The 23,852-nt window shown below is 42.0% G+C and overlaps 1 protein-coding gene across 12 annotated transcripts in view; it reads left to right on the top strand.

Annotated features, from left to right (window-relative positions):
* Positions 1–23,852, top strand: part of tcf7l2 (transcription factor 7 like 2) — a 73,451-nt gene that overhangs the window by 4,975 nt on the left and 44,624 nt on the right. For all 12 annotated transcript variants that reach the window (XM_060857823.1, XM_060857813.1, XM_060857832.1 and 9 more), the window contains exon 4: positions 19,446–19,547. In XM_060857823.1, coding sequence (XP_060713806.1) covers positions 19,446–19,547 — 102 coding nt within the window. The remainder of the gene's footprint in view (positions 1–19,445; positions 19,548–23,852) is intronic.

Here is a 23,852-nt window from a genome sequence, read left to right as displayed (position 1 = left end):
CTGTTTTGGATTTGAGGGAGTTAAGTCAGGGAGCAAAGTTTGGCAGCATTAAGCTGAAATTGGGGCCTGCGAGACATTAGTGGCACACAGCACATTCTCAGGCCTTAATTAGTCCAAACTGTAATTGTTCATGGTCTGCCAATAGGAGTAATGCGCAGGAAAAGTGGAGTTGCACTAAATCGGCCCACGTTTTTTTAAAACAATAAATCACTCGCATATTTGTGCCGTGATTCAGATGGAGTCTCGACCTCTCCCATCTCGACATGTGGTAAATTGTAAAGTCAATGAATCGCAGATGTAGGGGAGAGAGAGAGAGAAAGAGAGTACAGTAAGGTTTTGTTAGCTCCTGCTGAATGAATGGAAAAGATTAGTCCTGTAAATATTTATTGAGTTGAGTGTGTGTGTGTGTTTTCTGGCTTTAGTTTTATCTTATGGTGATTTTGCAGGACTACATCTTTTGGGTAAAACGTGGTGTTATTAGTGTATTTAGTTTTGTTAGATACATGTGTTTTATGTGGACATGTTTGATCTGATCTCTTCTAAGCAGTGGTAAGAACAGTATGCCATGAATTTGCAATCTTTAAATTCTGTCCTTTTTTATCCTTTTTAGAAAGAAAAAAATGAAGGTTAAATCATAAATAAATTCTGTTATATTTCTAAAGTGTGTGTTTGTAGAGCAGTGAGCGTACCGCTGTCTTGCTCCTGATAAACACGAAGCTAGAGCAGTTATAAATTTGAAGTCTTAGCAGCTGTGTGTCTCTGACCCACCCCCTCTTGTACACCATTCATTTCCATAAAGTTCAGCACAAAGATTGCACTGTACATCTGGAATGCAACTTTTGTCATCTGGTAAATATAGTCCTCCTGCTGGCCCACACTGCGCCGGGCTCCCAAAACATGGAAATAATATTATTCTCTCACACTTTCTCTCACTCTGTGTGCCTCACATGTCCATGTGCACAATGCAGTTCACACACAGATCTCATGCTGATTTGGTCGTTATGGGCAAATTTGTTTTTGTGTTAAAACATGCAGCAGCAGCAACAGTATATTAAGAATATTTTACTTGTTTTGTTTTGTTTTGTTTTGTGGGAGAACCAAAACCTACAGATGTGCTACCTATAAGCTTTCTCTGAAATCTGATTATAGAGGAAATAGTAAGAGTGATTTTTAAATAGATTACTATGGACATTAATTGTTATTTGTTATTTGTTTAGTTGGAATGAGGTTGTTATTTGTTCAACTGACAAAGGAAATAGCATTCCGGGAAATAACAATTTATAAAGATACACACAACCTTGTGAAGTTTTCTTAATATGATGCATCATTAGATAACGGTTTAAAGATGAAGCAGTAATAAATTCTATATTGATGTTCTATAATTACATGGTGATGTTTTGCCCCATAAGACTAATGCTGTTCTGTTTGTAAGATCTGGGAAGCTCAGGCTGCGGTAGTTTGTGGTAGTTAGTCTATGCAGCATTGGTGTGGAGGGGGCAGGGAGGCTAAGAAAAGCAGGAAAGCCAGTGGCCGGTGTGCCCGCTGTGGAGGGGCCGAGGGTGGATGATGGGGAGGGAGATGCACAAAGGCCGACTGAATAGGGTGCATAATTGCTGCTAATGCTGGGGCAATGAGAGCGGCCACAGTTCCTGGTTAGATGTCCAAACAATAGAGCCCCGAGGCCTTGCATATATCTATGTAAAAAAACGAGAGAAAAAACACAGCAGGGCCGGGAAAAGACAGGCAGGGAGGTGACAAGTTTATAGCCTTGTTTGATGGACAAGCCATGTGTGTGGCTTTTCTCCTCTTTTAGTGAATTGGCCCATTCGCTGCATTTATTAGCTCCTCCTGACCCGGGCTTCGTCATCAGAACAACTGCTCAGAGTGAAGTGACTGTGGAATTTAGCAGCGCTGGGCTTTTTGTTTGAATTGGAAGTCGCTCGGCCAAAGTGCACACACGCTAACATGACTTCTGCTGGAAATGATTCTCCCTCTGACCTCTTTAATGACAAATGATAGGGTGACCAAGTATGTGCTTGTGTTTCTGTTTGTTGCGTATGTGTGTGTGCACACAGTCCTGATGATTTCACTGTACTTTTATTACCAAAATGGGAAGGATAATGGTAATCGGTGCCAAAGTTCAGAACACACCTTTAACAAAGAGCATGTAACATAAACTATATTATTTCTAGCTCAATAGGTTTGTTGCAAAAAAAAAATTTTATATTTTAAAAATATTATTTATTTGTTTATTACATTGTTTATTTATATTTCATTTGTATTTTAAACATGTAATATTTTTTAAAAAGAAGGATGGAGACGTGTGCGTATGTCTGTTATTACAGTCGGGATAAAATGATGCTGGCTATTCTGCGTGTTTCTAATGTTTTTGTTTGATAAGAGAATTTGGCTAATTTGCCATCAGCAGATGAGTTCAGTGTTCAGATCGCAAATTCTGATTCTGAAGTCTTTCTATTGTGGAAGGTAAAATCTAGTTTGCTTCAATTATCACCGCTAATTCCTGCGGATACACTGGGAGCATTCTGTGTTGGTGAAACACAATTGACAAAATAATAGGTGATAATACATGTGCTGTGTATTTTTAATCTTCTAATTAAACGTATAATTGCTGGCGGTTAAGCTCAGAGGAAGGTCCTAAGGGTATATTCTTTAACTTCACCTATACAACAAACTCATTTGTGAGCAGAAGCTTAAGGAAGCTTGCTCTTTGTCAAGGATGGGAAAAGGCACACGTTTATTATTTTATAGATTAGTGGAAAAAATGTTTTTATGATTTGTATATGATAAATGTGTGTTGTTTTTTTACCCAAATGAATCTCCCTGGTGCAGTTTGTTATGCAGTCACAGATAATGTTTTTATAAACACAGATATTCCTAAATTTTAGGCATGAAATGGGAGCTCTGCTGCAGTCTTGTAGATAGTGTTGATGTATTCAGTAGTTTAAGTCTATCGTGCGATATAAATAACATTTTATATGATTAGCACTTTATTTTTTCATGCTTCCTGTACTAATTTTCTGTTATTTATTCGAGCTAAGTGCTAAAATGAACATAGTTTGATGTAGACAGGAAATCAGAGAGCCATGCAAAACTTCAAGGAAGAAATATTCCAGGGATATTTAAACACAATTCCAGAAATGGAGAAAATTTACTTCTTATGTTGAATTCCCAATTACATTCCGATTGGAGGAGAACTGAGTGAATGTGTATCAGTGGTCGACCAGCCTGAGGGTACGGAGAATGCGCTAGACATTAGGCAGCATTCAGTGATGTGGAGTGAGATTGTAATGATGCGCTCTCATCTCGAGGGCGTGAGACTCGTCACAATGACAGAGGAGGTGTGTAATCCAGCGGCTCTTCGCATTTAACAGAGATGATGAGCGTCTGTCACTGATAGTAAATAGTAATCTGTTTTCACTGCCTATCTGACAGAGGCAAAAGAGTGATCGATGAGACAGGAGTGGTTTATAAGGAAAGAGGGCCTAATCCTGACCTGGGGCTGTTGGCTTTGGACGCTGGACAGATTTAGACACGCCACCCAGAGTCACATGACCTTGGCAGCGTTCCGTTGATCAGCATGGCCTTTAGAACGCAGCTTTTCTTTATCTGCACCTTTACTGCTCCTCTATCTTTATGAGCCGTCACACTTTGCATTTTTCAAATATCAGTCTAGATAAATTGCCTGCTTTGTCATAACGAGTGATGTCAAGTGGCCGGATTTCAGGTGTGAGGCTGAGTTCCTGGTTTCAAGCTCATTGGATGAGTTGGGATGGGTTGCTTTTTGATTTCTTGTATTGCAAAGATGTAGGAATGTGCTTTTGTGTAGCGCTGGTGATAGTCCTCAGTCAACTTTCCTGCTCAGTCTCAGGCCCAGTACCACAGAGAGCAGATGTTTGGTAGTGAGTGTGCTGTGGAATTCAAAGCTGTTTAAACAGTGGGCTGTCTCAGCACAGGCCTGAATGGCTGCAGGGAAGGAAGTTCTCAGTGTTTACATAGCTCAATTGTCCTGCGGGCCTCACAGTGTCTAATGCACTACTGTTCAAACACTCAAGAGTGTAGAGTTGACCCCTACCGCAGTTTAGCCACAAGCCCTGAGTGTGTGTGTGTGTGTGTGTATGTGTGTAAGCTTGTCATTGTGCATGCACAGGCTTGCATTTATTTGTCCAGGTTTGTCTTTGTTTTTTGGTTGTACTAAAAGTTGCATAGTCAGGATCCATAGTTGGAGGCTCCATTTGCTCCTCAGGATGGTGTTTGCTAGTGTCTAGTGGTTTAGCTGATTGATATTGAAGTACAGCTAAGCTCAATTCATCTCACTAAGCAAAGCAATGGAGGCTGTGTAAAGACAGAGCAAGGAAGAAATAGATAGGCGTCCCCTTTGCTCCACCAAGACCGTGCCTACTGGAGAGGTAGACATTGACATACGGGGGAATCAACTAATCGTTGTTTGAATGACCTGTTGTGATCCAATGACGGATCGCCTCTACTCCTGCCAGTGGAGCGGAAAATGTAGCCTGGATTGGCATGATGTTAGCAAGTGTGTAAACCGTGCTTCAACAAGATGGATAAACGCAATTATTGGGCAGACCTGGAAAGGGAAAATCTATTTAAAGCCTGTAACGCTAAGCAGGGGCCGTGGTTAATTCATTTGGCCAATTTGCGAGTGATGTACGAGTGTCGGAGCACATTAGTCAGGGGTGTGCAAAAGCCTGGATGGTTGTATATGTCTTTATGTGTCTAAAAGGGGGAGTGTTATGGGAGCCCTGGTTTCTTTGGACCTGCCCTTCCCCTCGCATTGCTATCACTACTTCTATTGCCATTTCACTGGATAATACAAATGGATCCAGAGCACTGAAGTGACAAAAAGATACACTGAGTGCAGGAAAGCAGTGTCTCCGTGCAAATGAGGCAGCGAGGACAAAGCGTTCCTTGTCGGGCCGCCTATTGAGAAGCCTCAACAGTTGCATCTTCATACCATACACAGCTGCACTCTGTTGCCTAAACTGCCACACAATACACTTTTAACTCACCTGAATAACACATTTTATTTGGAGATGAGGTTGATGTGAAAGAAGAAAGCAGGTCAAATGGAGAGTTTAGGGGAATAAGTGGCAGGGCAACCTTGTAACATTTTATGTGAATTTTCATTTAAATTACATTTATGATTAAGTTTGTTTACAGCAGGACAGTAAGGTTCATGGTGGGTGTGGGTATAGCTCGCTGGAAGCCAGCACCACTTTTATACATCAATTTACCTAATTGTTCTTCTATTTGGGAACAGGTGTATTTTTTGGAAAAAAAAAATCAAACAATTTTTAGTTATTTATCTTCGTATAAACTCTGGAAACTTTTTCGTCTGTTATGGCCTGTTTTATTCTGCCTTCTTCTGAATTTGTCAGTGGTGTGCAGTATGTTTTCGAACGTGTAATGACTTGTGGGGGAAAACCACTTGACAGTTACACAAGTTGAGCAGTATGCAAACTCAGGGGGCACAGCACAGGGAAGCAAGAAGGAAGAGGTGTTGCTTTACAGATTATGGACACAGAGTGAACCACCGATTTGTTAAAATATGGGAGATACAAAATTGGTGGCTGGGTAGTAGGTTATGCAACCACCAAACACTACATGCATGGTTAAAGTATGAAACCTGGAGAGGTTATAGCATTGTGCTCCTTGATCCGTGATTAGGTGGTTTTTGTGTTGGAGGATAAGCCAGGTTTGACTCTTGGCACTTTGTATACCTCTCTGCTGGCAAAGTCAAGAAATGAGAGCTGACTTGGGCATCTGGCCAAGCTGTCTGCTCACAGTTGCTGTGTGGCCTCATGGCCTCAAATGCTCACCTCTGGGGCCTGAGTCTAAGAGGACAGGGAGACCTCACTGCACTCATGTTGCTCCTTGTGGTCAGCTTAATAGTACTTCAGTGTGAACAGACATATTGTTGATGGCCACTAGACACATTCCTTATGACTTGCCTTGACAACATTTTGATTCTTTAAAGTTACCTCTAACAACAAGCCCTCCTCAAGATCCTTGTCTATTTTCAGAAACATTTCACTTCAGTAGCCAAATGGATGAGAGCAATTTCCGGCATTTGCCCTGCTCTGTGCTGTCCACAGGAAGTAGCCTTTTATCCCAATTGCATATGCTAGGAACTCCATGCTTAACCAGACATGCCTAACATTATTCCAGATCTTCACCCTTCTTACTCTGGAGTTTCTGTAGTTGGAACGATACATTTCTTACTTCTTACATTTCTAACTCACATACTCTGGTACAAGACAACTGCTGAGTGGAATTCCTTGTCCAACACAGAAAATACATAGCTTGGACTTTGCTGTATGCGTCTCAGATCAGTTTACAGTGATCGACATGCCTCTTCACACAAGTGTTTCCATTTAAGTGGAGGCTGGCAGTCTTATTAGAGCCAAAGATTGGACAAATGTTATTCTATATGGATTCAAGCACGAGACTGTCTTAAAATAATTTGACTTGCAGGGCTAAAGGGCAAAGCTATAGTCCCATTGAACTCTTGCCGATCTAGCTCTAGTATATAAAATAGAGAATGTCTTCATTGAAATGTTGTGCTTAATAAACAGACAGATGTTAGTGCTGCATCGTAACTTGTCCTCTGATGGTTAGGGCAGATTTATTGCTCTGGTGCAAGGCTGAGGTGTTGCTCGCCTCAGTGGCATGAAGTCCATCCTCCCTTCATGAAACATGATACCCCGGTTGCTTGGCCAGAACATCCACCAATCAGAGATTGATTAACACCAAGCAACATGACAGGTGACTATTCAGACATAAATCTATGCCAGAGAAGACAGGCTCCAAATATTTTTATTGCCGTTATTTTGGAAGGCATTCAGATAAGTCCTGACAAGTATAACCACTTTGGTTAAACATTGGAGTCAAAGTTCTTGTCACCAGCAGAGGTATTGTTTCGAAGTTGGCACTGATGTTTCTTGCTGTGCAGTGTCACCGAGTAAATTTATGTTGAGGGCTCGATAGGGACATTGCATAATTTAGCCCTCTTGGAGCTGTGGTCTGAGATGCTGGAACAAACGACCACTAATTGTTGACCGAAGCCAGTGGCAGAGGGAGTGGTGGAGGACGACTGGAACTTTGGCAATGAGAGGCTAAAGACTCGAGCTTGCTGCTGGGTTTTCAAGGAAAAAGTGGATTCCTGGGATGCTCCCGAAAGAAAAACCACAGTGCCGAATAAAACCCATAAACTAAACACTTTCCCTCTTTTCAGAAAAGAAAATCATTGTCACTTCTCATTTTCACTTGATATGTGGTTTACCACACTGAGTTGCTCCGAATGGCTCAGTCAGACTTCGGCCTTTTTGGAAGGATAAAAATGGTGTACTTTTGTTTTCACTGATTATATTATTCTACATTTGAAACAGAGCCTAGTCTGTTCTTCTATTGCTTCACGCCTTCTTGATTTCTGTCACAGATGCTGGTTAAGAGGGCACATCTGCTGTCACGAGGCTATCAAGCAAATCCTCTTCTGTAACACTGTTGTGTTGGCTGGAATTTAGTAAAAAATCATCGGTAATGAATCAATTGGACGTCCAGTCACTGGGAATTGGCCTGTTTGCCATCTGTCTGGTGGGATTACTTTTTTTGCGCAATTAAAAGTGTGACCCTGTGCTTGGGCTAGGAGGAGGGAAGATGAGGCATGGGGCTAGGTAGTGTGATCCCATTACACCAGGGGAAGGAGGGGGTTAGGGGTGAGAGGAAGTGCTTCAGTGCAGAACTAAAGATAGCATGTGCAGAAAAACTGGCACTCTCCTCTACATGGATGTGTATGCATAGTAAAACCCACCAGCTTATTTAGCATGAGTTTAGTTGGAACACAGCAGACATCCAAAGTCCAAGTGATCCCTGTGTGCAGTCTGTGTATCCAGAACGGTGTGGAGAGGCAGGGGGTGAGGGCTCCTGCTTTATCTCTCGATTTCACGTGAACCGTTGTTTTGACTCGTGAGTCACAGCTACCCTTGGACACTTTCCAGAGGCTACAAGTCTGCTTTTTTTCAGTAGCCCTTCAAAACTTGAGTGAAATGTCCTGTCATCTGCAATCAGCTTTCACTTTTTGTTGCTCCTAGAAGAGACGGCCATTAAAGCCAAGAATATGTGACCTAATGAATGTGTTTGTTGGTTTGCTTGAGTTTGTTTGAGTTTGTGATCATTATACTGTACAGTTCCTTCCCAGCTCTCTTACGCGTCTCTTACTCTGTGTTCCTTTCCAGCATCCATCATTTCTGACACAGAAACAGGATGTGGAGCTGAAAAAAGAAATTAGAAATGTAGCTGGGAAGTATGGGATGGCGATAGCTGACACTTCCGCTAAGAGGAAGCGTGGAGTTTAGAAAGAAAACACACAAGCAAAAATAGCGGTTTTAATTACCATGGCTGATTATGACGTGGTCTCTGTGGTTACCCAGGCATGACCGAGGTGGCAATATCTTTGGGCATGGGGCCAAGCGCCTGGGAAATTACAGGCTGTGCAAACAAGAAACCTAGACTAAGCTTTCCACTTCCGCCCTCCTTCCCTCCCTCTCTGATGGTGTCCATCTTACTGTATCTCTGTTGTAGCCTTAACCTCTAGACCAGATCCTAGATACCTTCTTTGTCCTCTTTCCAGTTTATTAATTTCTCCAAATAGCATCTCTACCTTCGGCCCTTTAAAACTGTACCCACTACATCTCTCTCTCTCTCTCCCTCTCTCTCTCTCTCTCTCTCTCTCTCTCTCTCTCTCTCTCTCGCTCTGGTTATGTCTCCAAACTGGCAATAAGTTGCTTGCTTTACAGACATGATGTAAGCCCCTGCCCAAGGGTACATCAGGTTGGATTTCTCCTGCTTTATCTTGTAAAGCCTAAATTAACAGCTGGTTTGGTTTGAGTTCTTCTGGATCTGACTTAAGGATTAGGCATCATTCTCATGTGAGTCAATCTGGTTTGATTTATTGCAGGTCTATCAAAAAAGATCAATGGAGACTCTTTTGAAAGTAAATCCTGGTTGGTCTTTGTGCTTACTTGTCATCATTGTGATTTTTTTTTTCCTGTGGCTCTCACTCCTTCATTCTCATTCGCTACCTCCCTTTAGCTGTCTACTCCTTGCTTTCTTTTTTCTGTTTTTTTCCTGTCTTATCTCAGCTACGCGGGGAGTTAGCAATCAGCGGTGTCTGTGGTATTTTGCTGTTGTACTGGATGGATTTTTCTTTCTCATTAGCTATCCATCACTACAGCTCAAATTGAAGCCTAGATTTAGTAGCACATCCCAGTTGGCAGCTCAGAGCTTATTTTTATTTCAGGCCAGTTCTCTATGTACTCCAGCACCTTACATCCTGCTTCTTATTGTACAAATAGGTACAGAGTTCTGCACATGGATCAACATGCAAAAACAATCTTGCTTTTAGTTTTAGGTTCACTTAGTTATTACCACATTTATTACTTTATGACTCACTACACAACTACATGTTCCTCCTTGGTATGAAGTTATTAATTTAATTAGTGCTGTATCAACTGAGCAGGATTTATTGCCATTCCAATTGAGCTGACTTGGTGGATCAGGAACACTCTGAGCAGGACATTGTGACAGCAGCCTGAAATCAGATCCATCCATGTTTCCAGTCCTCCTTATTCGTTCCCTCTCCCTTTCTCTCCTCCGTGCTCTCGTCCTTCCCTCCAACAACAGGCCTATTATATGTGGTCAGGTCTTCTCCTCATCTCCTCCTCCTCTTGAGGCTGTGACTCTTGAAGAATCTGGCTGTGCAGTATGCACACACAAGCAAGGCCACACAGCCTGACCCACAGCCACACGTGCACTGACTCGCTAAGGTAAATAATAGATGCTATGAGTGAGCACGGTTGAGTGTTGGTGAATGTGTATTACACAGTGAGAATGGCAAAACTCAAATCAGCATGATTAAACACTGTCAGTGATGTTAAATTGAAAAGAGAACGTTTCACTGTGACCATATTTTTGGTACTCTCTCTCGTCTCAGCATGTTTTTCTTCCCTGTCTTTTGTATTCTTTCACTTTTTTACCCCTCAAAGGCATGAATACCATAGTATATGATTTTGTGTGTGTGTGTGTAAACAGAAAGAGAGAAGCTGGAGCAGATCAATGTCAAGTTCAGGTGTGTCCTCCTTCCTGGCAGAACAGGGCCGAAGGGCCGGGGTGGGGAGGGGAACGTGCATCGTGGGAGACGTGGGAAGGAAGGGCTTGCTGTCAGCAGCTGGACCTCTTAATCCTATAGGCCTGGGGGAAAGGGTGTGGGTGTGTGTCTGTGTGTGTGTGTGTGTCTGTGTGTGTGTGTGTGAGAGAGAGAGAGAGAGAGAGAGAGAGAGAGTGTGCGTCTATATGTGTGTGTCTATAGTGAGTGTGTCCAGTAGGTCTGGCCTACACACCTCTATGGCTGTATTTTGCACAACTGAGTCCATTGTGTATGTGTGCGTTTGTTTCAACATGTCAGTGTGCATATGTTTTTGTACAGTATGTGGTACATACAGGGCCTTTACCGTTTGCTGTGGTCATCTGTATTAAAAGCATGCTAGTAGCGAGCATGTTAAAATTAATCTTAATTCTTCTTGATTAAGTGCAAAAGGCTAGAGGATTGTAGGTTGGGGTGTAAAGGAGGTGTGTATACTTTCAGCCCACTCCACCATTTGTATTAGCCTTTGGTTTGTACTGAAAGTGTTGAAAGAAGTGATTGCATCATGTTTGGACTTCATTAGGATGAAGCACACTATTTAGCTGCATTCCATGCAAGCTTGCTCTCTCTCTCTCTCTCTCTCTCTCTCTCTCTCTCTCTCTCTCTCTCTCTCTCTCTCTCTCTCCTCTCTCTCTCTCTCTCTCTCTCGCTCTAACTTTCGCCCTCTCTCTCTCTCTCTCTCTCTCTCTCACTCTCCCTCTCCCTCTCTCTCTCTCTCTCTCTCTCTCCCTCTCCCTCTCTCTCCCTCTCTCTCTCTCTGGCTTAGACTTTTGCATATATCACGGGCTGGCAGGCTAAGAGCCTGGGACTTCCCCACGCCACACTCCAAGCCTTTGATCCCTTGCTTTGGAGGTAACATCAAAAGGAGAGGCATAGAAAGGCAGCTACTACTGTGAAGTTCACTGTTCAACTTGATGGCTTGGCTGAGGGATTTTTTTGGTACGGCTTCCCTCAGCTGACAAAAACACACAGTTCGTAGCCAAGGCTTGTTTTTAGGACATGTTAACCTTTATAGAAGCCATCTGTTTTTTTGTTTTTGTGTTTTTAAATGGTCTAGGGTTGGCTAAATAAGCTGGATTCTTGTTAATCATGCGATGGGTGAAGTGCAGCTGCCATATTGCACCGTATTGCATCAATGCTGCAACCCTTTATATGGAGGTTTGATGAAAAAACGATAGCAGGCTGAGGAAGCAGCTACATGCATGTTCAGCGACATTCAGCTTCCTTCTCTTCTGATCTGACACAGAGCTGTCTGAATCTGTTACGGGAGTAAAATTCCACATCCAGTTGCTGTGTGTAGAGGCCTCACACTCTATACACCTTCGTGATCTGTAACAAGAGTCTATGTCATGGTGGGAATGCAGCTCTTTAACATAACCTCTGCATGACAATAACATCACCTCATTTGTCTTGAGGTTTTTGCATGTCTAGGAAAATGGGCTTTTACAGTTCATCAAAATAAAATAAAAATAGAATCCAACCCACTCTCTGATCTGAATTGTAGTTCAGGTCTTTATCAGGCCCCATGCTCAGCAACAGACATATAGATCTACAATTACACAACACACACCTTGAAGACACACCACCCTGAAATAAGCAGAGAATTAAGCTAAGCAGTGTGGTGCTTCCTAGGGCTGTAAACTTCCTTTTAAAATTCATTTTAAAAAAAGTCTTGCATTGAATTGCAATAATATTGATCCTTATAGCTGGACAGAGCAAACATTATTAACATTTTGGCCTCCAACAAACTGTGAAGCTGAATCCCAAATGAACACCTAGTGTCTTTATCTGCTCACATGGGATATAACCTGATAGATTTGTAGAATCTAAAATAAGCACATTTTGACCAGTGGAACCCCAATGAGTGATTTACTAATATTGAGGTAGAGAAAACATTTTAAGACATACATATATACATATATACACATACATACATATATACATGTGTACATATATATATATATATATGTACACATGTATATATGTATGCATGTATGTATGTATATATATAGACATATATATGTCTTAAAATGTTTTCTCTACCTCAATATTCTCTACTTTTATTATTATTTTTTTCATAGTCAATTTTATTTATCATTGCTAGCCTACTTTATACTTTCGTCTGTCTCTCAGGCAGTGAACACCTCTAGGTCTGTGTGTGTGTGAGTGTGTATATGTGTGTGTGCGTGCGTGCGCGCATGTGTGTGTAAGTTGGGGAAAGAAGGCATTAAGGCATTAAAGATTCTTTGGTAATTGGCTTGTGCTATGGTGAGTGTTGCCTCTATTTGTGGATGGACATTGGTGGTAATTAACAGAGAGTGGGAGGAGAGCTGAATGAAGTCGTGAAGAGGTCATTTTTTCTGAAGGTGAGGGGTGCTGTTCATGGGGTGCACAGTAGAAGAGGACAGGGTCACCAGAACACCTATTCTACTTTATCCACTGTGGCCACTCCCTGACCTTTCCTGAGTTTTACTGTCAGCCACGCTTGCTCCATTTTAATTAACCACCATCACATAATTTATTGATTTATTTCACATGATGGTGTCTCTGTGGTGACTGGGGTTTTCTGAATGACCCCATGATAACAGGGTCCACAATATAAACACAATTGACTTAGACGCCTCCTGAGCAAAGCCTCCTGAGTCCATATTATTTACTGTTTTAGAGTTCTATAGGATGGATTTGGTCTGTATGATACATGTACATGCTCTGTGAGGACGTCTTTATGGATATGTCCACACACTTGTCCTGAAACCATTCTGTATTTCAACTCAGATTCCTGATAATGGGCTACTGGTGCACTCCAGGGCCAGGCCTTATGAATATGGATTTTGAAGTGCTCCAAGGTGTGTGGGTGTTTGTGTGTGTGTTTTTGATGCTTTTTGAAGGCTGCTGTTGCTGCTGGAGGTGAGAGCAGTCTTCATTTTGAACTTGGGAGTGTTCTAGTGTGGTAATTACCAACTCGTGGTGGCTAGGGATGACCCACCTCCCTACGGAATTACAGTGTTCTGTGTATGTATGTGTGCGCTTTTGTGCGTGTTTGTGTACACACTCCAAAGTCCAAACCCCACGCTGACTCCATTTGAGCTGTTCTCAGGCACACCTAGTGCTGAGCTTGAAGTCAGGCTCCTGCGCACGTAGCTGTTAAATAGGTCAGTGTGTATGAGATTCCACAGGGCCAGAATGAGAACCTCTCTGTGTGGAAAGCTTGAACTCTCTCTGTGTGTGTGTGTGTGTGTGTGTGTGTGTGCGTGTGTGTGCGTGTGTGTGCGTGTGTGTGTGAGTATGAGAGACTTAATACTGTAGACTTCAGATGCCTATGTGCCCCTGCTGCTGGCGCAAACACTGGCGCTGAAAACTCTGACCCACGCGTCTATTTATAGAGTGTGTTGAAGAGTCCGTAATCAATCAGTGAAAGATAGACAGAGAGAAAAGAGAAATGACTAGAATGGTCACAGCATAAAATCAATGCTTTTACATCATAATGACCAAATAATGCAAGCGCTAAAATGAACATGAAACAGTTGACTGAATAGCTGTTGGTTTAACCAGATTATTTTGCCTGCAATAATCTAAGGAACTCTATCAAAAAGCTCAATGATCTGGCACCTGTTCTGTTGTGCAAAAAAAGAAAAAGCAAAAAACAGAAAAAAAAAACAAAACATTGTTTTATACCAGTCCTTTTTTGGGTAAATTACCTGAAGCCTGTAAGATTTCTTAGCAATTAAAGACCAACTGATTTTGTTTTTGTTTTTAATTTTTGATTTTTGTAAATAAAATGTTTTTAATGATGACTTTGTTGTTTATTGTATCACCTGTTGTGTTAGAGTGTAACCGGTCCACATACCAAAAACCACACATCTGGTTCAGGATCTAGACTTTCAGTTCTTTTAGATCAGGAAGGGGTTTAGCTGGAAACATTGCCTTTATAACCGTTGTTTAGCCTCTGTGGACTTTGACAGATCCTTCCTTATTATTTCCAAGAAGGCCATTTCTGTGATTTATTGTTGTCACATGACAGTATCTCTGTGTGTTAGCTTAGCTTTACCGCTAGCAGCTCCAACTTTGTTAATAGTACAGGTATAAGGTGTTGCCCCGTGCCATTCTGAACGTTTTAGATGACTCAGCTGCTGTTTGACTAGTGCATGAGCCCACACCTGCTAGACAAACAGGGCGTGAGTGAGGTCACACACAGCTCATGCTTTAGTGTTTTTATTTAAGACCAAATATATTATCCCTATTGCAACGTTTTGTCTTTTCTCTAAGAAATGCAGGATGAAAGACACCACCATGAGTTTCAAAAGGCAGCTGCCTCTTGGAGCGTCTGTAGGATTTATTTAGAGGAGGAAAAGAGGAGTAAACTGAAAAAGAGAGGGAGAAGGTGTCAGAGGGAGTTAGATGGAGGAGAGGAGAGAAGGAGGAAGGTGAGAGGTGAGCGGTTGGAGGAGAGTGAGATGGGGTCTCAGGCCCCGTGCTGTCAGAGGGCTGAGAAGCCCCCAGCGGTTCTGGCTTTGGAGTAAATGCAAGTCCTGCAGAGCCTCTCCTGCCCCGGGGCACACAAACCCCAGGCCTGCCCACATTCTGCCTTTATTTTCCTGCTTGCAAATTGCCTCAGGCTGTCTGAGCTGGTGGGACGTTCTTTTCTCATTTTTTTCTCTATTTACTCATAAAATGTGTATTAGGAGAACTAAGCAAGTGTGAAGAGCCCATGTATAGACTAACTTTTAGTTTCATGTAGTGAGAGCGCAACTCTTCCATCACCAATCCTCTTTTTCCTCTGCTTTCCATCTTCCTCTCTTACTGTTCACTTGAAATGAAGGGCATTTGAATGTCTGCCGCACACATGCACACTTTCCCTTACATTTGAAAACAGATACAGCTATTTTCAAAGAGCCTGTCTGGATCATCAGTTTGTCCTCGCTACAATCACAGAAAATTGCCCATGAGAAGAAGGGCTTCAGTGGTACGAAGAGCTTTGCTGATGCAGGTCGGGAGTATGAGAACAGGAGCTCTTGCTACAAGTCTGATCTGAGATTCTCTGGACTTCTGTTTTTGAACACAGCAGTGTCAGTTCCAGCCTCATTAGCACTCCAGGTTTAACCAGGAGTTTTAGGGTTTCATACATCTTTAGGGAAAAGAAGGGCTATTTATTGTGTCTACATAATCTGCAAGCTGTTAGACAAATCCCTGCATTCTCTAACACTGTGCATGTGCACATGTAGGTGTGTGTGTGTATATGTGCATGTGCGTGTTTTTCCATGTATGTGCCTGACCCCTGGGCACAGATGGGCTGGGATGTGGAGGGCATTGCTGGGTGTCTCTAGTGGGAGGCTGGCCTGCCTTATGTTGACTACAGCCTCCAGCTCTGCATCCCTATTTCTCTCTCTCTCTCTCTCTCTCTCTCTCTCTCTCTCTGTCTCTCTCTCTCTCTCTCTCTCTCTCTCTCGCCAGTTCATTTACATAGTGCACATATCTGGAGTATTTCCTGATGGATGACTTGTTTGCTGGACCATTGTCCTCTCTGGCACATCAAGCAGCTGATTTGTCTGATTATAGAAAAAGTGTCTGCTATTTTATATTTACTGTCTTATTCTCTCTATCAGGATGGTTCTATAATGTAGTGTAAAGTTCACTGGCAAAAAAATATAATTTTCTTAGACATACTTTACAGTGACTATCTAACTCACTTTTGTAGTTGTAATGTCATGTCACATGACCAGTTGATTCACCATTTTATGTGTTAGTACTATGATGGCCAGAAGCGTCACATTCACACTCATGTGTATACCAAGGTCTTTAAAGTTAAAGCTAGTTTTAAAACAGAGCTAAATTTTGCTGCATTGTTTATGCATCTTAAATGTTGTAAATCCAAAATATGATTAATTAAAAGTTTAACACAGCAGAGAAGTGTTACTTTACTGATTTAGAAAATGACAACTTATTTTTCTAACTTACTGTTGCCAATCTCTCTCTCTCTCTCTCTCTCTCTCTCTCTCTCTCTCTCTCTCTCTCTGGGAACTCTTTGGGCAATAGAGGGAGAGTTCATCCCTCTGGGAGGATTTAGAAGCCTCCCTTGTCTTTCACTTCATCAGAAACAATTGAGTCATTCAGGGCTATTGTGGCAGTTCGGAGGCAGGAGAGAGGAGGTGAGGTAGGATTGGAGGTCTGATTGAGGCTGGGGGAGTGACTGGGAGCCCCTGCTGTTGGGGTAAGAACAAAGTGCACACTTTGGGCAGATCTCACGCAACCCTGGTAGGGGGAAAGTGGGGGGTGGGGGGTGGGAGTTGTGGGCAATGTATCCTAAAACTCAGGAGCAATTTGACACATTAGAATGGCACTCGAGTTACCCAAGGGGCCTACTATGGGGAAATTTGGTGGAGAACGAGGGGCAGCAGGCGGAGGTCAGGGGTCACAGCCCAACCAAGTGCATCCGTCAGTGGGCCAGGAGGAAGCTGAACCTCATGGGTTGATAGAGCTCTGGCACTGCTGCTTTTCTTGGCATGCTTATAAAAACTATGGCAGGGATTAAGGAGAGAACATTTGCAGTAGTGGTCTGAAGTGGATATGCCTGTTAGAGCATGTGCACTATGCCCTCGTTGAGGTGTCTCCTTTCACTCCCCTAAATCCAAACACTACTATGGTGGAAACCAGGATGTCACCTGGCTCACAGCCACTATACACCACTACATTTCCTTATAAACTGTGCTTGAAATAAATATGAATTTTTACTAGGGGCATTTGTTCATTTAAAGAGCAACCGATCCCTAAATCGCACTATTTGTAAACATTTCCTATGATATGGATTTGCTTTTCCATATTTTTCTTTGTACCAACCCGTTTGGTATTTTTAAATCCAGCAGCCAATAAAATATACAAGGAGCTCAGGAGAACTTTATGACACATCCTTTCCGCCAGTACAGACGCAAACCCATAAACAAATAGATGTACAGGAGTAGGCAGTAAGAATGCAGAGAAAGGGAAGCGGTGAAGCTGAGGCCAAGGTGGGAGTCGATAAGTCCCTCTAACATCAACCACAGGACTGCACCCTGTAGTGAACCTACCGCTAATTACCACTGAACAGACTGGCTCTCTCCAAGGGTCACACACACTCTCATGGTACACACATTCTCTTACAATAAAGCCACGAAGTAGACACATATCTGCTATACAAGTACTGCACAAACACAAAGTCCATGTTCAGATAGCCACAGGCAACAACTGAAACCTGCATGAAAGACAACCAAATCCCAAACCTGAGCTTTCTGCCTTTTTATTTACTTCTTAATTCTTAGTGCTCTGAATCCTAAACTCTAAATGGCTTCATAGAAAATACTGTAAAGAGTAAGCACACAGGTGTGAGAACACAATTTAAGGAGGGGTGTGAAACATTGGGTAGAGGAGGACAAAGAGATGGAACAGCAGGAAGAGCTAAGGTTGGATCTAGTTAGAGATGATAACAGTTTTACTCGCAGTTTTACTTGCAGCTTGGCAAGTTTTTTGGCTGGAATTCGAGCCCAATGGTTGATGTCCCGATTGAATCACTGGCCAACCTATAAGGCCAACCAACATGTCAGAAGTTCTCTTTGGGGACTTTAGTACAACATACATTATGAATAACAAAAAGTGATTCATTTTTATGTCAAGTTTACTCTAAATCCATTTTTCATGTTTTGAGCTCTAGGCAGCATAACGCATTGCCTGTGGTCCCAGGGTTAAGAAGCAGCTCCTGGATAAGGCCGGCTTAAGTAACCTTTATCCATACAGTACATACTCTCTTTCTCCCTCTCCCTCTGTGTATCTTATTTTGCTGCTTATATCCTTTATTTTCCTATGTGGCCTATTTAGCTCTGTGTGATAGCTTCAGTTGTGTCTAACTTTGTTAGATAATCAAGCATTTGCTAAGCTTTTATGCAAATCCAGTGAACCCTCCTCTTATGTACTTAGAATGTTTGAATAATTGTTTGAATTTACTCTCAGGCAGTGTGTGAAGCAGCTATTTTGAAAGGTCACATGTTACATCCTCTATGTATGGTGCTATTCAGGTTTCCCCTAATATCAACAATCAAAAGCCAGTTAACCTCTGACCTGGGCAATTGAGATAACACAGAGGGCACACTTTGTGTCAGAAAAAAAAAAAACACGCAACTTTGCAACAGATGAGCTGACCATGACCATGACTTTGACAGTCTGACACTCTGGAACCAGACCATGACCATGTGTGACCTTGTTGTAGACTTTCTGACTTTTCATTAGAATTAAAGGTCAAAGGTTCACAGCTTGAGCTCATTGGCTTTGTTAATATTGGACCGGTGGTACTTGCTAAAGCAGATTTTTTTGGCATTAAAAGAAAATAGCTGAAGTGTTGATGTCCTGGCTACATGGTCAGTGAGAAGATCTTTAATTATGTGGTGGGCAGACAAGCAATGATATAAAGTAAGACCTATACATTAATTGATGGGCCTGGCTTCACTGCAGACTGAAGTTCAGAGAAACGACGGGACAGATGGAATTACACTCATTTCCTGCGACTGAGTGAGGCGGATGGGGCAGAGTTAAAAAAAATTCACGTACAGCCTTTTGCTGTGTACTTCCTCTTTAAACTAGAACTTATTCTATAACACTGCTCTGTCTTATATTGTACATTTTAACCTTTACCCATTTCTACAGCTGAGTGTGTGCCCTCTGATCCTAACCATAAAAGATAATAATAAGGGTTTATTGCTTCATACTGTTGCCAGTCTCTCTTTCTCTCTCTATCTCTCTCTCTCATAACTGCGTATATGTCTATACGTGTGTATATGAGTCCTAAGGAGACAGGCTGGATCAATCATTTACACAAATGGTTCCTGAAATAAGTTTGTATGGACACGTAGATTCAATATAATATACCTGAAATTTCAGATATGACATAAACCAGCCTTTATATGAAACAGAAAGTAAATACGCTGACATTTCTTAATCATCCAGGACAATTGGGAAAAAAAAGATTCCTGCCCCCATGGCACAAACAGCCAGTTCCAACCTCATGCATTTTTCAATCCAGGATGATTTTCAGTCCACTTTGCTTTTGTTTTCTTTTTGTTTTATGAATCATACAGTCATTTTAGGATATTTTTTCCACTTCTGTTTTTTTCCACTGTTTGCGTTTCTGCATTGTTAACATGTTTTCCTTTGTTTCTCCATTTTGTTTCTTTCCACCATTCAGTATCTACAGATGAAATGGCCACTGCTAGATGTTCAAGCAGGAAGTCTTCAAAGTAGACAAGCACTTAAAGATGCCAGGTCCCCTTCTCCAGCACACATCGTTGTAAGTAACACCCATTATTCATTACATTAACAAAGCTCTTTGTTTTACGGCACAGACAAAAGATCCTCTTCCTGTCTCTTATATAGTCCGGCTGGGATCTCGCACTACTGTCCTAAAACTAACATGTCAATTGGGTGAAAATGACTGCAGTTTATTGTGTCCTAGTGACAAGCAGGACTCCATAGTGCTATACATGTAGTTTAGGTGGTAGCAGGATACATAATTCAGTAGAGGTGATTCTCCCACACACTTAACTGCGTGGCATTATGGAACTTTCTCTGCTAGATATACATTTGAAGGTTCTAAGTGTTTGAAACGACATACTAACACATATTTAAAAACAACAACAACTATGATTTAGGAATATTTAGAAAGATAAGGCAACGTGTCTATGAATTGGTGATTTTAAAATGGTTAGTGTTCTCCATCTTTTAAGGATGCTTGGAAATATGAGGTATACATGTATGAATATAGAAAAAGAAATAAACGTCACAATGCTAATATCATCATCATTATCATTTTGAGATAGGTTAGAGTGGGGGGTTGTCACTGGATTCTGAGGAATCATTTTGGGCACATAGGAAATGTAACTTCCTTGTTGTCAGCTATCATAGCTAGCCTAACTACAGGCTTCTTGCTTATGTTCTTCAGCGCATGTTTTTGGTAAATGGTGTTGTTCATGTTTTGTTGTCTCAGAAGAACAAGATAGACTGCAAATTTGACACCGTAGTTTCCCTTGACACTGATTTCCTACAAGTAGCTAATGTATGTTTCTCTTGCAAACATGTGAGTACCTTTATGTTTACCTCAGAAGAATACATTTAATCACTGTAGAGCACTGCAACATGTTTGTTCAGGCAAAAGGGCATAGTGAAATATGACATGTACGCTGAAATGTGACTAGTCATTAAAATATTTCAGCACCTGTATAAGGAATAGGTCTTGAAGTAACAGGCTATTTCACCTTTGATGAAACACATGCATATATAGGACTACAAGTAACAGTGACATTGCTGCACATTGGCCTGCATTTCTACACACATGCTACACATCCTCACAGAGTTCTCATATGAAACTGGTTCATTAATGGTCAGGCCTATGAGGTAAAGGCAACAGTTAGATAAATCCCTGCAAGTTTTTATTCTACAGATTCCACTGATATTATAGCCAGTCAGTAAACCCCAAACTCTTCACACATTCAGCAATCATCAGTAACACCAAGGCTAGACATATCACTGCACTGAAATAATGGATGTGTGTAACTTTACCTCACTGTGTCTGTCAGTAGACCAACTGCTCTATTGACACCAGAGTAAAGCTTGGAGCCTTATTTAAATGTAGAGCCCTTTGTTATAATTGGCCCTGATCTTAGGGTCAGGCACAGATCAGAAAAGTCAATTAAGAAAGTCATTAAAGTTGTATAACTACAGTAACTGGCCTTGCATTTTTACTGTTACATTTTTTATTTTTTACTTTTGCAATTGGTGTTAGATAATTTGCCACTTCTGCAGCTTTGAGCTTGTGAGTGCAAAACTTCTTGACACTTTCAGAGTTTGTTGTGGGTGACATTCGGGGCCCATTATTAAATGGCTTCCATCCCTTCCTGAAGTGAATACACAGTGCACATAACATCCTAGACTTCAGTGCATCTTGGCAGAACTGAGTTAAGAATAGCTCCCTGCCACGCTGTGTTTATTTGAAACAGAGAGCTGTCAAAAGTTAAGTTTAGCACCAAAGAGTTGGCGATGGCAGCATTTTGATGAACTGAACAGCCAGTGAGATCTTCACTCTGTAAAGGTACTGGGCTATTTTGGGAACCTATGGGCAGGTTTACAAGGCTACTTTCTGCTTTTTTAAAAGAGGGGTAAAGAAAATATGCACTTCTTCCTCTCAAAATGATTAAAACTACAGGGGGCATTTAAGACCCATTTCAGGTAAATGCTGACTTGACTATAATCCCTGGCTGTCTATGTGAAGATTGCTAAGCCAAGGCTGTAAATACTTAGCAAATTAATTAATTGCATTAAAGCAGAGTTTTAAACTAAATCTCTCTCTAGTGAACAACTTTACTTTGAATTCCATCTCCATCTATTTGTTTATTTATTAGTTGTGATTAGGTGTTGATCATGTCTGAGCTTGGTGAAATCAGCAACATGAACTTACTGGTTTCCCTGCTTCCCCTCTTTTTTTTTCTCTCCTTTGATACATGTGCGTTTGATAAAGCATTTCCTTCGTTTGCATCATGCTAGTGATAAACTTTAGTTAGACCACATGAGACAGGTGAATGTGTTCAGGTCTGAAATGTCCAATCTAGTGTATACATATTGTATATATTTTTTCTGATTTGGCACAGTGTGATCCTCTTATCAGTCTATTTCTGCAATGTGTAAACAATACAGTTTTTTGCTGTCAAATCAGACTAACACCTGGCATCCTTGACCCAAGGCTGCCAGGTTGGGCTGTCTGCTGTGCCCCGATAAGAGAATGCCGATAGGCAGGAGATAAGGGGCAGGAGCTGAGGTTCAAGTGATCTTTCAATCAGCTGGAGAGAGACAGAGGGATAGAAAGTCACGCACATACGTGTGTGTTTGTGTGTGTGTGTGTGTGTGAGAGAGAGAGAGCGAGAGAGAGAGAGAGAGAGAGAGAGAGAGAGAGAGAGAGAGAGAGGAAGCATGCACAGAGAACCATATAGACAGTAACTTGAGCTCACCCTACTTGTTGGTCACCGAGGCACTGGGGGCTCAAAGAAGTCTTTTACCACAGTGTACAGTATGTATGAGTCTAGTAGAGGTGAGAGAGCAACACATCTAACTACTGAGAAGACTTATAAACTAAATGGAATTGTTGAGAAATGACCTAAATGTCCTAAATTCACTTCCATCCAGAGCACATTTACAGAACCACAGATATGTAGTGATTAGTAATGCATTACATACCGAAGTCCCAAACTCTCTCGTCCACACGCATACACACTCCACGCACAGCGTGATGTCAGTCCAGTGTGGTGTAAGGGAAACCTTTAGGGGGCAGGGTGAGATGGGATATTTCCCCACAGCTGTGACAGATTGGCCATTCGTTCCAGGCTCACTTTCCAGCACTCTCCGTCTGTCCGTGCAAACAGCTGTCCACTGCTGCTCTGCCATTGTGTTCCCATCATGTGACTGAGACCGAGCATTTCATACCACAGGAGCCAGGTTCATGACTGAAATCAGATCAACTGATCAGTCAAATGCACTTTGTGATTGAAATGTGCAGACAGGTGCTATAGTGTGTCTGGAGTTGATTTAAAGCCTCACAGAGACAGGAATGAGACAGATTACTTTCTGAAGTGTACTTCTGTGGGGATCAAACTTTTTAAAAGTATTTTTTTAATAAATGCTTGGAAAATGATGCAGAAATAAACACACACACACACACACACACACACACACACACACACACACACACACACACACACACTCACCACCCTTTCCTCTGGGTCTTGTTGAGGCTGGACAATGGCTCTATTGTGTTCAGGGCTTTCACTGGCTGCAGAGGATGGCTGGAGTGTTAACTGTTTCCCCACCGGGTTTCACTGCTGATTGAATGCGTAGGTTTTTATCCCTTTGTGAGGACTACATTTAGAGTGCATTGCAATTTGGAGATTTACCAAAAAAAAGTTTTTATTTTTATAGTATGAGGCATTAAAAACACAAGACAATGTAAATGTCCCACAAAAATAGAAACTGTCCTTGTGTGTGTGTGTGTGTGTGTGTGTGTGTGTGTGTGTGTGTGTGTGTGTGTGTGTAAAACGCGGGAACCACAAGGATGCTGAGAAAGGGGAGAGGAAAGGAGGAGGAGGGTGGGGGTGAGGGAAGAGTTCTGTTTTGTGCCAGCTCCGAGTGTATGGTAATTAGTAGTGAGGAAGTAATGGAATGTGAGCAGTTCATACAGAGCGGGACCTCCCACCTGAAACCCTGCATTCTGTACCTCTGAATGCTGTGCAGTCTTTAACATCAGCGATCACCATGATGAACTCTCGACATAGAATCACAGTTTTTTTTTTAATCCAGCTAGGAGTCCAGCCATATTGGGGAGAATATTTCAAGAAAAGTTCCTCAGTGCACTGCATCTTCTCAACCTCCCATTGAGTGTGTGAGACGGAGCAGGCTGTGTCAGGATGGTGCAGGGACAGTTTTGCCTGGTAATTTGCTCTATTTTGTGTGTGTGTGTGTGTGAATGGTGGTGCACCTGGACCGGCTGGACAATAGCTGGGAGGGCCAGAGGCCTGCTGGGAAATCCCTGCCCCCTCGCTGATAATGAGCA

The sequence above is a fragment of the Tachysurus vachellii genome, chromosome 2 (genome assembly GCF_030014155.1).
Source record: "Tachysurus vachellii isolate PV-2020 chromosome 2, HZAU_Pvac_v1, whole genome shotgun sequence".
In the NCBI taxonomy this organism is placed as follows: domain Eukaryota; kingdom Metazoa; phylum Chordata; class Actinopteri; order Siluriformes; family Bagridae; genus Tachysurus; species Tachysurus vachellii.
Note: the sequence above shows the minus strand (reverse complement) of the source record. Positions and strands in the feature narration are given on the sequence as shown.